At 31.3% G+C, this 13809-nt stretch overlaps 2 protein-coding genes across 4 annotated transcripts; one reads left to right on the top strand and one right to left on the bottom strand.

The window, feature by feature from the left end:
* Positions 1–118: 118 nt before the first annotated feature.
* Positions 119–1770, top strand: LOC121225090 (uncharacterized). 3 transcript variants are annotated; one of them, XM_041108986.1, is made up of 3 exons: positions 119–285; positions 904–998; positions 1364–1770. In XM_041108986.1, the coding sequence occupies exons 1-3, from the start codon at positions 134–136 to the stop codon at positions 1462–1464; spliced, it is 348 nt and encodes a 115-aa protein (XP_040964920.1). In that variant the 5' UTR covers positions 119–133; the 3' UTR covers positions 1465–1770. The 3 variants fall into 3 exon arrangements, with proteins under 3 accessions (XP_040964920.1, XP_040964921.1, XP_040964928.1); XM_041108987.1 differs by having other exon boundaries at positions 1373–1770; XM_041108994.1 differs by having other exon boundaries at positions 1379–1770.
* A 2541-nt stretch (positions 1771–4311) lies between these two features.
* Positions 4312–7431, bottom strand: LOC107886252 (glutamate dehydrogenase 2). The gene is made up of 9 exons (XM_016810135.2): positions 7012–7431; positions 6822–6935; positions 6032–6253; positions 5854–5928; positions 5636–5752; positions 5293–5543; positions 5028–5103; positions 4857–4943; positions 4312–4678 (listed from the first exon to the last, which is right to left on the bottom strand). Exons 1-9 carry the CDS (start codon positions 7117–7119, stop codon positions 4493–4495), a joined length of 1236 nt encoding a protein of 411 aa, XP_016665624.1. The 5' UTR covers positions 7120–7431; the 3' UTR covers positions 4312–4492.
* Positions 7432–13809: the final 6378 nt, after the last annotated feature.

Genomic DNA, 13809 nt, shown 5'->3' on the forward strand with positions numbered 1-13809 from the left:
TTCATTTTCCAAGATCATACATATCGTCCCATATATGGACCCTCGAGGCCCAAAACGAGATCATACATTTTCCGGAAAATGTTTTCCTAGTTTTACGGTGTTTGTTTGATTTAAAATCAATTACATTTGAAAAATGTTTTACAAAGCACAGGTAAAAAGAGATGGATTTTACGGAAAATATCTTACCGATTTTATTTTTATAAGACATTTTCCATCCTCCAAAACTTTCACCAAATTCTTTCCTCCTCCTCCCGTTCTTCATCTTCCTTTTCCTTCTTCATCCCGGTAACATTTTTATGCTTATTTAATCTGCATTTCATGTTTGTCGCCTCTTTCATTCAAATCTTCTTCTTCCTTTTTTTTTGTTGAAGAATCTGTTTGGATTTTGCATCTATTTGTTTAATTTGTTTGGGTTTTGCATCTTTCAACTGCTTCTTTCTTTATTTTCTCCAACTGGAACCTAAAAGTTAGATTGTAGAAACTTTCCCCCATTTTATACATCAGTTTCCTCTTCCGTGATTAGGATCCATAATTTATGGGAAACTGATTTTCTCTGTTTTTTTTATCTCTTGTTTGTTTCCTTGGAATTTCTGCATTTTCTCGTTGGGTAGCTACATTGCGTTTGATAATTTACTCTGATTTATTTGTTTATGATTACTGATTTTCTCTGTTTTTCTTATCTCTTGTTTGTTTCTTCAGAATTTCTGCATTTTCTCGTTGGGTCATCTCCAATATTTGATATATTTTAATTTTTTTAATTGGCTATATTCTGCTCCTTTAGTTTTTTTTTTAAATCATTAATTTGGACATGTTGTTTAAGATTATTGAATTTTCTAATTAAATTAGCTATATTGCGTTTGATAATTTGCTCTGATTTATAAGTTTATGAATGAATTGCTACAGGGACAAATCGGCTTCAGGTCATTCCTTGACTGTCCGAGAAACAATTACAGTTACTCGGGCCGAAATCGAAGGTGCCACCGCATACGAAGTCACAGGTTCGATCGTGTTTCAGATATATGTTATTCGACTTTTTGATAAATTTTAAGCATGTTAGCTTTTATTTATAGGAATGTGAAACTATGTCATTGTAATAAGCCAAACTGTTTATATGATGAAATTCGACTTTACCGATGAATTTTCCGAACTGTTTCCGGTACATATACATCTTACTTAAGAGAAATCAAAACCAAAATTTCATTGAGAGAATAATATCAAAGTACTTTCATTCCTTCGAAAAAAAGAAAGTCTTCTATTAAAAAAAAATAGTATTCTGTGTGGGATGCTGGGTTCGTTAGCTCCAGACTATTCCACTCCAGGTTTTGAATTGTAAACTCTCTCTTCCTTCTTGACTCGCCTTCAGTCTTGATAGCTGCAGGAAATCATAGATCAAAAATGGGAATTTGTTTAGCACTTCATTGGCAGATATGGCCAACCAGTACATTGCTGTTGACAAAATGTTAAAGGAATAGACGAAACAAGCAACATCTATGGCTTAAACTTTGGTGATTTTGTTATAGAGGAGAATGCTTGATTCTTATTAGGAAGATCAGATCTTTATGTATCAGATTGGCCCATCTACTGGTTTTAGATTTAATGTTCAAAACTTTTGATTGTATTTTGAAGAAGAAATGGCTGCAGGAAATCATTGTTCTGTTAGATGTATATATATTGATGCTTGCCTATGCACTGATGAGTAATTTGGCAGGTCGTTTTGTAGTATATTTATGGTGTAAAATGCATTAATTCAGTTGACAAAACTTCTCTGCATGTATTATTCGGATGTTTCTGAGATTCTGAATCATGCATATATAATAAAGATATGTATATATATAATTGACCATGTTGGCATTATATATAGATTCTCGAGTATGTAGGGTAACCTATTTAGAGAAAAATAGAAGCTTCTGGATTGATTTATATGAAGATGATTATTTAAAACCTAAGAAACCAAAATTCTTATAAAGCTTTGCAATTTATATTGTTTGTTCAAGAAAAATGGTTTTATATTTTGGAGAAGCTAACATTTTTCTTGTAGGATAATTCCGCGAAAAATATTCTTCTGTTGTTGTTTACCATATTTAAGGGATATATATATAATAGATGTCATTGGCCTAGAGAAAGGGGTGAATTGGAGAAGCCTATACTCTTATACTTTGGTTAAAAGATAATATCAACAAATATTGAGTGTAATGGTAAGTTATATTATACTTTTAAGAAAAAAATTCAGGTTTAAAATGCGAAATGATATTGTTAAGAGAGACAGTTACGAATCTCAAAAAGATTATAATCTTTATGGATTGTAAAACCAAGATAAAAGATATATTCAACTTAGGAGTATATGTGGCAAGCTCAAATAAAACAATTATCTAAGTTTATATCTTTGAAACCACCAATTACTAATTCAGTATGTATGCCAAGAAAACCAAATATCTTCATGAAAAGATAATAATTTCTTAAATATATATTTGTTTAATTTAATGTATATTATAGCTTAATAATTGAGTATTATTATATATTTAATTTGATTTATTTATTTATAAATAAATCATTGCAATATATGTAAAAACAATTTAAAATATAAATTTATTATTATATGTAAAAATAGCTTTTCAAGAAAATATTTTCAGGTAATCTGCCAAACAACATAAAATATTTTACATAGATTCATTCAAACACCAGAAAAGTAATCATTTCCAGAAAAGTAAATCATTTTTCAGAAATCATTTTCCGGAAAACATTTTAATGGCAAACAAATGGAGCCTAAATTGGGAACTCAGGAAATTTTTCGCAAAATTTCAAAATTTTTCCTAGGTGCAGGGCTCACACACCCATGTGGTCTAGGGACACGCCTGTGTAGTTAGGCCGTGTACTACACACACCAGTGTCTCTAACCTGTGTAACTTTTTGACTTTTAAAGCATGAAGAAATTGAAGTCACACGGCCAAGTCACACGCCCGTGTGCTAGGCCGTGTGGCGAATTTTTATTTTTGAAATTTAGGTATAGTTTTCACACGGCCGTGTAACACGCTCGTGTTCAAGGCCGTGTCAACCACACGGCTGAGTCACACGCCCGTGTCTCTGCCTGTGTGCCCAATTCTGAGCATTCTGCTTCTCATTCTTAAGATGCATGGGACATACGGCCAGACCACATGCCCATGGGACAGGCCGTGTGTCATACACGGCCAAGACACATGCCTGTGTGCTTGCCCTTGTGGACAAAAACAAGTCATTTCCTAGCCTCATTTGTCACCCAAATTTACCATGTTCCAGCACTAAACATACCAAATACAATCCAACCATTCCAAGCATCCATCTCAAGTAAATTTCATCACTTACAAGGCATACCACTACATGCATAAATAGGAGTCGGATTGATGTGTAAATCATTGCATACTTGAGTTATGAATGTTTTAATGATTGTTTTGATTGCTAAATGTCAGATTTACATGTATTTGTTTCGTTATCTTCTGTAGCATCCTGTAGCTCAAGTCCAATGACCGAACAGGGTACAGGGTGTTACAAATTCTTTCTATTATATCCTTAAAGCAACCAGCACAGTAGGAGAACTTTGGGCTTTGCAAGATGGACTCTTCTTGGCCTAAGAACTTATATTCCAAGTCTTGAAATTGAAGTGGATGCTACTACTGATTTACTTTATGAAGAGAGTCTCTAATTGTAATATTTTGCCATTTCCTTTGATTGATGATTGCAGGACACTCTTCCGTTCTATCCCTTTGATTGATGATTACAGGACACTCCTTCGTTCCATGAGTTCTATCTCGATGACACATGTCTTTTGTAAAAGGAACAAATCAACGGATGCATTAGATCGTTTGAGGAATAATTTTCAACCTTTCCTCTTTCAGATAATAATTCTTTCAATAACTTAGTTAGTATTTGCTCTAATCTTCTTGGTAACTTAATTCGTCTACTTCTAGATGATGCCAGGGTCAATTATATATTTGGCTTTAGTTCAACTTTTATTAAAGATCATTCCCTTTTCCAAAATAAAAAATTATTCAGCCGAGCTTTTATTAAAGACGATTCCCTTTTTCAAAAAAAAATAATAATAATTCTCAATTTTCACTGAGGCTAAATCAATAGGTGTATAAAAGTGTCTTTTGTGACAACTATATGATATATTTTATTAAAGGATTTACTAATTTGTGCCAAAAGATAAAATAACAATGGTAAAGTAAAATTATATTTAATTTGATAACATGAACACGTCACTTGAAACGAAACGGAACTTACAATTGCATGGAAAATAATAATAATAATAATAATAATAATAATCCAATCCCAAAGTTGAAAGAATATATAAGTATAAATTTGGAGTTTGTATAAAGTTTCATCAAGGATAAATGGGAGAACCATAAAAAGTTAAAAAACGCTTTGGTGGGGTAAGCTATGAATTCTTGAAAGTAATTGCTTGTGCTTTTCAAAGGAGACTACAAACTAAGAGAAATAAAAGCCAGAAGGGAGGCGTTTATGCTTCCCATCCTCTCAGGATAGTTGCACGGGCAACACGGTTCACCCCAAGTGTAAATGCGCCCATCCGGAGATTGCAGTCGTGCGACTGGCACATGTTCTTGATGTTATGAAAAGCTTTAGTCATGTATTTCTTCAGCTCCTGGTTCACTTTCTCTTCATCCCACATGAAACCTTGAATGTTCTGCCAAATCAGATGAAAAATTAATGACATACTATACTATCCTCCCCCATTAACCAATTGTCCCAACGTCAGCAGTCCATTAACCATCGGAGATCAAGTAAGCAGTGCAAAAGTAACATTTTCTTAAACAAAACGGTAATCGTACATTCTGATGAATTCTTTAGTAGTAGTCCATTACCTGAACCCACTCAAAGTAGCTGACAGTCACCCCTCCTGCATTTGCATATATATCGGGTAGTATTATTACTCCTTTCTTTGATAGAATCTGCAATATCGAAATTTTGGATCAGATTTTGCTTCCACCTATAGTATACCAGAAAACCGGGGGCGGGGGGGGGGGATTATTTACCTCATCTGCTTCTGGATCTGTAGGATGGTTTGCTGCCTCTATTATAAACTTTGCCTTCACATCTGCAGCATTTTCCCTTTAAAAGAGTAGATAATAAGTAAATATGCAAGACAACCCCAATGCAAAGCAATTCATGGGGTATAAGATGATACCAATTAAGGACAAATTAGAAGAAAAGTCTAATTAGATGAAATCAAAATATGGTAACATACAGCAGACCTCACAATAGTTTATAGGACCAAGATGCTCAGCAATGGATCCTAACCTGTTAAGGACTCCACCTAAGGCACACGGGATGAGAACGTCACATTCATGTACAAGCAGTTCATTTGGATCCATGGAATCTCCACCATTGAAGCTTTTCAAACTTCCAGTAGCTTCTTTATGCTTTAGCAGTTCTGGTATATCAATTCCGTTTGGGTTCTTAAGAGCGCCAGTTATGTCACTCACTGCAATAACCTTACCACCCTTCTCATGTATGAGCCTTGATGCCCAAGACCCAACATTACCAAAACCCTGCGAATAATATAAACATTAAGAAAGGAAGTTCTGAAGCACCTCAAAGGGAAAGGTATTTTAAACATGTAATGATTCATGTCGAACTATACCTGGATAACAAAGGTCATTCCCTTAATTGACTTCTCATATTCAGCAAGTAACGCTTCAGTTGCATATACAACACCACGGCCAGTTGCAGCCTCCCTGCCTAGTGATCCACCTAGATCCTACAATTCCCAGTATAAGCGTATCTAGATTTTGTTATTCTACCCAATTATTGCTAATCAAACATCATATTACAAGTATAAAATCTGTCTTTTGCACTTACTATTGGCTTTCCTGTGACAACAGCTGGTGAGTGTCCATGGAACTTAGAGTATTCATCCAGAATCCATGCCATGGTCTGTACATATTTATTCTTAGTATGCTTATTTAATAAATTTGTGATTTAGAAACAAAAAGGAAGTACACGAAAAAACGAAACATAAAAGGGAGGACTGTATAACCTGTGCATTAGTCCCCATATCTGGTGCAGGAACATCTGTATGTATACCGATAAGATCATGGATCTTCTGAGTGAAGACGCGAGTTAGACGTTCCAATTCACTCTTACTTAAATCCCTAGGATTGCATCCAATGCCACCTTTTGCACCGCCGTAAGGAATGGCTGCTACAGCCGTCTTCCATGTCATTAGTTGAGCCAGAGCATTTACTTCATCGGGCTCGACCTTAAGCAAAATCAACACACATAGATTGTGAATCCCACGTATGATGTAAGATCAATCACAGATACACACAACTGAAACTCCATGTTGAAATTTAAAACAGAGGAAACAAATCGAATGTTTAATTATGTATCACTCAATGACTAAATTTCATTAACAGCATCAGGGCCTAAGATGATATTCTCCTCTAATTCCTAAGATGCCAAGGTTTAGATTTTCCATTATTATCATTACTGGCCTTAAAAGATTACCTTTTAAAGGGCGCAGAAGAATCTTATCAGAAAAAGCTCTAACAGGAAATTAAATATCACAGCACTGTAACTCCACCGACATTAAATTATTTTTAAAAAAAGGTGTAAAGTTGATTTAACAAACAATGAAATGTCAATCAACAAAATTGAAAAAATCATTAAACAAAGGATTGTCTTTTGTTTCTATAATAAGTATGGCTACAGCCTACAAACAAACTAAAGTAGAGCGAATGGCCGTCGCCAAGGATAAAGAAACAAACAAGATCATAAAACAAAAAACATAAAAGACAAAAAAAAAACCGACAGAAGAAAGTGATCACCTCAGGATGATATCTGATTCCACCTTTCATTGGGCCACGAGCATTATCATGTTGGATCCTAAATCCAACGTAAGTCGCCAAGGTTCCATCGTCCTTGGGAATCGTGCACTCCACCTGATCACAAAAATGAAAACACCAATCAGAACATAACAACTCATGACCAAAATAGAGAAAATTTTCTAGCAAATACCTTGATTTCTCTAAAAGGGATCAGAAGACTCTTTTCAAGCTTAGAGTCTAACCCAAGTAAACGAGACGCTAGTCGGAAATTGCGGTTGGTTGCAGCAAGAGCATTCATGGCTACCTACTAAAAACTCAAAAAAAAGAAAAAAAAACCAGAAACGGGAATGAAGGAGAGATCAAGAAAAACAACAGTTCGATGACTTATAAAACAGGGAAAAGCAAAGAGAGCACTTTGATTGGTTATTAATTGAAGAAAGAATGAGAAAGAGAAGGAAAAATAAAAGACTGCCTTTCCCAAGAGACACACAAGGGGTGGGTATATATATATAGGGAAAAGACAGCTGTAATGAGGCGTTATTTGGGCGGAGGATAATCGAACAGTTACTATATGAAGGGGCAGTTCCAAAATTTATAAAAGGTTTTTTTTTTTTATGTCAATTTTGCTTTAAGCTTTATTTTAGTATTTAAGCTTTATAAATTTAATATATGAATTTTTATTTTTAATGTTTAATATCGTAATTTTTTATTAGAATATATGTATTAAATATTTATTGTGTTATTTGGTTTAAGTATTAAATTAAATATTAAAGTTAAATTTAAATATTAAATACTATATTAATTTTATCTAAAAACTTTAAAAGGTTGGAGTAGGAATTTTCATTTTTAAATATATCAAACAAAATTTTAGCACAAGGAATATAAAAAAGAATATAGCAAAATGTAATATATCTTCCGACTTAGTTCCACGTCAGTCAAGTTGCAACTTTTTATATAATATTTTATTAAAATTATCCAAACGAATTATCCACTTACAAATCCTAATTAAATTATCATTATTTAAAAACATTTTAAAATTTTTCATTTTTGTTTTTGAAAATATAAAATATATATTACAATATTAATAAAAAAAATTTCATTTAAGCTCTTTACAATTTTATAAAATTTTAAATAATAATAATATTATATTTTTATCTTCCAAAAATAATAAAAATTTGAGTTAATCTTTTAAAAATTATATATTAAAATAATAAAACTATATTTTTACTATCATAAAAATATACTATTTAATTTCGATGCCCATAAAAAATTTTGTGACTTCACCCATATGTGAAATAATATTTTTATTACTACCGACAAATTCTAGTCATAGCAAATAACTTGATAATTGATATTTTTTTTTCTAATAGAGAAGAAAAGGCCAATCTTACCCGTCATTTTTTATATTCGGTTGTATTTAAATGTTTTACTGAATTAATTTTCACCTGTAATTGCATCACCAACTCAGATATTAAATTATAATTTTTTTTATAATTAAAATAAATTATATTATTTGAGGATACTTTAGTCTTTTTCATTTTAAATAAGTTTATTATTCAAGGGTATTTTAGTTTTTTTATTTAAAAAAAGAATAAAAATATGCATATGATGGGATTTAAACCCGAAATCACTTACATTAATAAAGTTTTTAATTTACCACTCAACTAAAAGTTTATTTTAATATTTTTTTATATATTTTAATTTTAATTATGCACATTTTATTACTTCTATTAAATGTATATCTATATTATTATTTAAGCTCTTAACTGAGTTGATGTCACCCTCAATAAAGTTATGGTTAGGGAAATTTTCATAATTAAAATAAGTTATATTATTCAATGGTACTTTAATCCTTTTATTTAAAAAAGACAAATAAACATTCGTATACAATGGGATTTGAACCTAAACCAATTACATTAACAAAATGTTTAATTTATGACTTAACTAAAACTTTATTTTAATATTTTAATATATTTTAATTTTATTATTCACATTTTATTACTTACATCAATTGTATATCAATACTTACTATTTATTAAGTGTTTTATTGAGTTGGTGGCTCCCTCAACCAAGTCACCAACTCGGCTAGGAAATTACGAAAATGTCATTCCATAATTAAAATAAGTTATATTATTTGAGGGTAGTTTAATCTTTTCATTTTAAGAAAAAACAATTAAAATATGCAGATGGTAGGATTTAAATCCGCGCCAATTAGAAAAAAATCCTTAAATTTACCATTCAACCAAAGCTTCATTTTAATATATTTTAGACATTTTTATTTTAATATGCGCAAGTTAATATCTTCATCAATTGTATATCAATACTTACTATTTATTAAGTGTTTTATTGAGTTGGTGTCATCCTCAATCGAGTGACCAACTCGGTTAGGAAATTATGGAAATATCCTTCCCTCATTAAAAAAGCTATACTATTCGAAGGTATTTTAGTCTTTTCATTTTAACAAAAACTAATTAAAATATGAATATGGTGGGATTTGAATCCGCGCAAATTAGATTAGTAAAATATTAAATTTATCACTAAACCAAATTTTTATTTTTGACATATTTTATCATTTTTATTTTAATATGCACAAGTTATTATCTCTATTAGTTGTATGATAGGTGCTAAAGGTAACATATTTCAACATAATCCTTAATGCATTTTTGGGTGATTATTCGATGTTAATGATGAATTTTATGCTTATAATCCTTTAAATTCATGTTTTTATACTTAGGAGAGCATTTCGGAGAAAAATGAGTGAAAAATGAGCGAAAATCGGAGCAAGTTTCAGGAGCCATACGGGCTGGGCCATTCCATACGGGCTGGGCCATTCCACACAGGCTAGACACACGGCCGTGTGAGCCACACAAGCTACCACACGACCATGTGCCAAACCATGTGGAAATTGCGAAACTTACTTCAAACCTATAGGAAAACGTGTTTTTTTAGGCTTTTTAAGTATTTTAATACCTATATATGACAAAGATAAGAAGAAAGGAGTAAGCCATCATAGAATACTCAAGAAAATAACTCGAAAAATACCACTAAAACCGAATCTAAAGTAGATTTCCACCAAGATTAAATATCTCCTTTTGATTTCTTTAAAGTTTATTATGAGTTTCTTTGTTTCTTGTGGTTATACTGCCTTTGGGATGTTTTTATTTGCTATCATGAACTAATTTTTCAAATATCTAGGGAGATGAACCCTAAGATGGATTCTGTTATTTGATTTTTATTTTTACGCAATAAATATTTGGATCTTGTTCTAAATTATGTGTGCTTAATTCTTGGTTTAATATTTCTAGGCTATTAATCCATGTTTGATGTGCTTAAATTAGAGGAGGAATAGACCCTATTTAAGAGTAGATCTAACGTAATTGAGTGGGGTTGCATGCAATCCTAGAAATAGGACGACATAAATCTATTCAATTGGAGTCAAATCTAATAGGGGAATCTATAGATCGAGTTAATGCGATAATATGTGTTTTAATTAGAAATTTTTTTTAATTAATCAACCTAGAGCTAGTTGCTCTTAGTCTTGAAGAGAGATATTAGTATAATATAGGGATTTCTACGGATCAAGATACTAAGTGAAGAAATTGTGTAATTTAGATTGATAGTGACAGATGAAGTCTACGTGAATTCTTTTTTGGGTATTGTTTTGCTTTTTGGTTATTATTTGATTATTTTCTTGATTTGTTCTTTGTCGTGTTCTTTAGATAATTAATTTAGTTAATTATAGTTTTAATCAATCACTCCAATTTTTTGGTTAAATAATAGAAAGACAGTAATCACTAGTACTTTTAGTCTTCGTGGGAGCGATATCTTTGCTTACCATAGCTAGATTATTAATTGATATGTGCACTTGCCTTAGTCAGATTTTTAGTTGGTTTATAATTGCAATCAATTTTTTGGCGTCGTTACAATAGGCTAAAATATTAGGAAAACTTTATTTTTATTAATTTAATATTTTTATTTTATTTTAGTATTTTTGTTTTTAATTTAATTTTTACATTCTAATTTTTTTCTTTTGTTTGATTCTTACAGGTTCTTTTAGTTTATGACTAGAGGAAACCAGTTGGAACCATTAATTTTTTATAGTGAAGTTGAAAAAACTGCTTATAGAAATCGTAGAAATGTTAGAGAAACAAGGAAAAATCAACAGAATATAATAGAAGATCAAGAGGAAAAGGATATCACTGTGGAGATGAATGATAGTCAAAATAATCAGTAGCTTTCTGCACCTCCTACTCATCGTACTATGTTTGACTATGCTAAGTCCATTCTGATTGGAGCTGAATCGAGTATTGTGAGTGTAATATCCCCTACCTGTATTCATTGTCGGAATAGGGTACGAGGTATTATCGGAGTTTACGATTTTTTTATATATTTAATATAGCCCCTTTATAAATATCTAACCTTCCCTACAATATTAAATCGAGACCAATCCACATCAACCAAACCAATTCAACATATTTTCAAGATAAATTCATGCATATTTATAAGATAACGTCATCACATACCCAAAACCAGGTTTGTTAACCATACTAATGGCTAACTTTACATTCATTTCACGTTAACATTTTCTTTATTAGCTTATACATGCCATTGATTTCCAAAATAAAGTTTCTTTATATACTGAAATCCTGAGGTTGATAGTGTGATGTGTCTCCGACCAAATCCGACCTCCGAGCTCTTAACACTACAAAACAGGGGAAAAGGAAACAGGGTAAGCACTTTGTGCTTAGTAAGCTCATGTAACAAGAATTATACTTACCTAATATTTTCAATACAATACAATAAACATTCCTATATCCATTCAATGCATTATTACCCTAACATGCACAAACTCAACATTCAAGTTAGTACAATAATTTCCAAGTACCAATAATATATACTATGATTGATGAACTCATCAATACCATGGTTTTCATTCCCTTATTATTTTTCCATATTTATCCCATTGAATTTATCAGAATTTCGATGGATTTTTCAGAGGTACACTTTTAGTGTACAATTTTCGGGTCCGTCAATTCGTATGTGCACACATTTCCATTTCAGAGAGCACACTCCCGCGAACCTCATCCTTACAGCGGGATTACCAGTCCAGGCTAAATCCTCTGCAACGACAATTACTCTAATGAGCTTGGATCTGAATTACCAGTCCAGGCTAAATTCAGACCCCACTTCGGATTACTCGTCCGGCCTAAATCCATTTTCCACATATTCTTCGGGAGGGCTATATCAGGATAGGATCACCCGTCCGGGCTAGATCCTTTTTACCGTCAATTCCTTTTCAGAGATCCATCGAAATTTCCTTTCATTCAACCGAGATTTCTTCCCCTTTTTATCAAATATATCAATGTTTCATAAATTTTCATACAATGAACTTTCAAATCATATTCGCATCAATAACATACATTTCAAGCATTTAAGAATATAATTCAAGTTACACGAACTTACCTTGATACTTGTTCGTGTACAAAAATCTACTAATCCTGAACTTTTTCCTTTCCTCGATCTAGCTTCGTATTTGAATCTTCTGGATCTAAATAAATAAATTTAATTATCAATTTAATACATTTCATGTTCATATGCAACAATTTCTATAATTTCATCATTATTATTTATAGTTTATTCAAAGCTGTCTATTTGAGTCATAGTCACTAAATTATTTATAACTTGAGCTACGGAACTCCAAATTAAGATCCGTTAATTTTCCCTAAAACTATACTCATATATCTTCTTACCATAAAATTTTCAGAATTTTTGGTTTATCCAATAAGTACAGTTTATTCTTTAAAGTCACCCCTGTTCTGCTGTTTGATAGTTCTGACCCTTCTTCACTAAAAATTAATTATCTCTTCATAAAAAATTCGAATGATGTTTTCGTTTGTTTCTATTGAAAATAGACTCATTCAAGATCCTATGCATATAAATAATAATGAAATTATAGAAATTAATTATCTCTTCATAAAAAATTCGAATGATGTTTTCGTTTGTTTCTATTGAAAATAGACTCATTCAAGATTCTATGCATATAAATTTAAGCCCCTAATTATTTTTATTCAATTTTTTATTATTTTTCAAAGTCAGAACAGGGGAACTAGAATTCATTCTGACCTTGTCTCACAAAATTCATTATATCTCATGATTTACAGATCCATTGCTTACACCATTTCTTTTATGAGAAACTAGACTCAATAAGCTTTAATTTCATATTTTTTTCATCTTCTAATTCGATTTCCCCTAAGCTTTTAATAAATAACAATTTCATCCCTACTCAATTAGCCTCTCAATTGAGCTGATTTTTTTCAATTAACACTTTATTCTATCACCTTAAACTAGTTTACAACCTTTAGGAATAAAAAATTCAGCAATAGACTTTAATTCCAAACATTTTCACAATTAAGTCCTAAAAATAAATTTCTATTGAACTTACCTAATAAAATCATCTCATAAACAAATTAAAGCTTTAATTTCATTCTATTTCATCATAAACTTACAACACTCAGCCATGGTGACTTTCAATTTCATCCATGAAATCAAAAACTAATGAATTTAATAGTAGGACGTAGTTGTAAAAGTCTTAGAAACACAAAAATTACAAGAAAAAGGCAAGGATTAACTCACTTGGTGCAAAAATTATGGAATACCAGCTTAAAGAACCCTCCTATGGCGTTTTTAGCTACTGGAATTGAAGAGAAATGAAGAGAAATTTAGATATTTCCTATTTAGTCCTAATTTTATTTAGTTAATTTTGCAAAATTCCAATTTTGCCCTTAATTTATCAATTTTCCTGCTGATTTCATGCCCTTGCCGTCCAGCCCAAATAAATTTTGGGTCTAATTCTTTTTAAATCCTCTCTCATTAGACACTTAAGCTATTTAATCATCCCATCCACTTTTACATCTTTTACAATTTAGTCCTTTTCATTTAATTAACTATCCAAACATTAAAAATTTCCTTACGAAATTTTAATACCACA

Source organism: Gossypium hirsutum, chromosome A03, assembly GCF_007990345.1.
Source record: "Gossypium hirsutum isolate 1008001.06 chromosome A03, Gossypium_hirsutum_v2.1, whole genome shotgun sequence".
Classification (NCBI taxonomy): domain Eukaryota; kingdom Viridiplantae; phylum Streptophyta; class Magnoliopsida; order Malvales; family Malvaceae; genus Gossypium; species Gossypium hirsutum.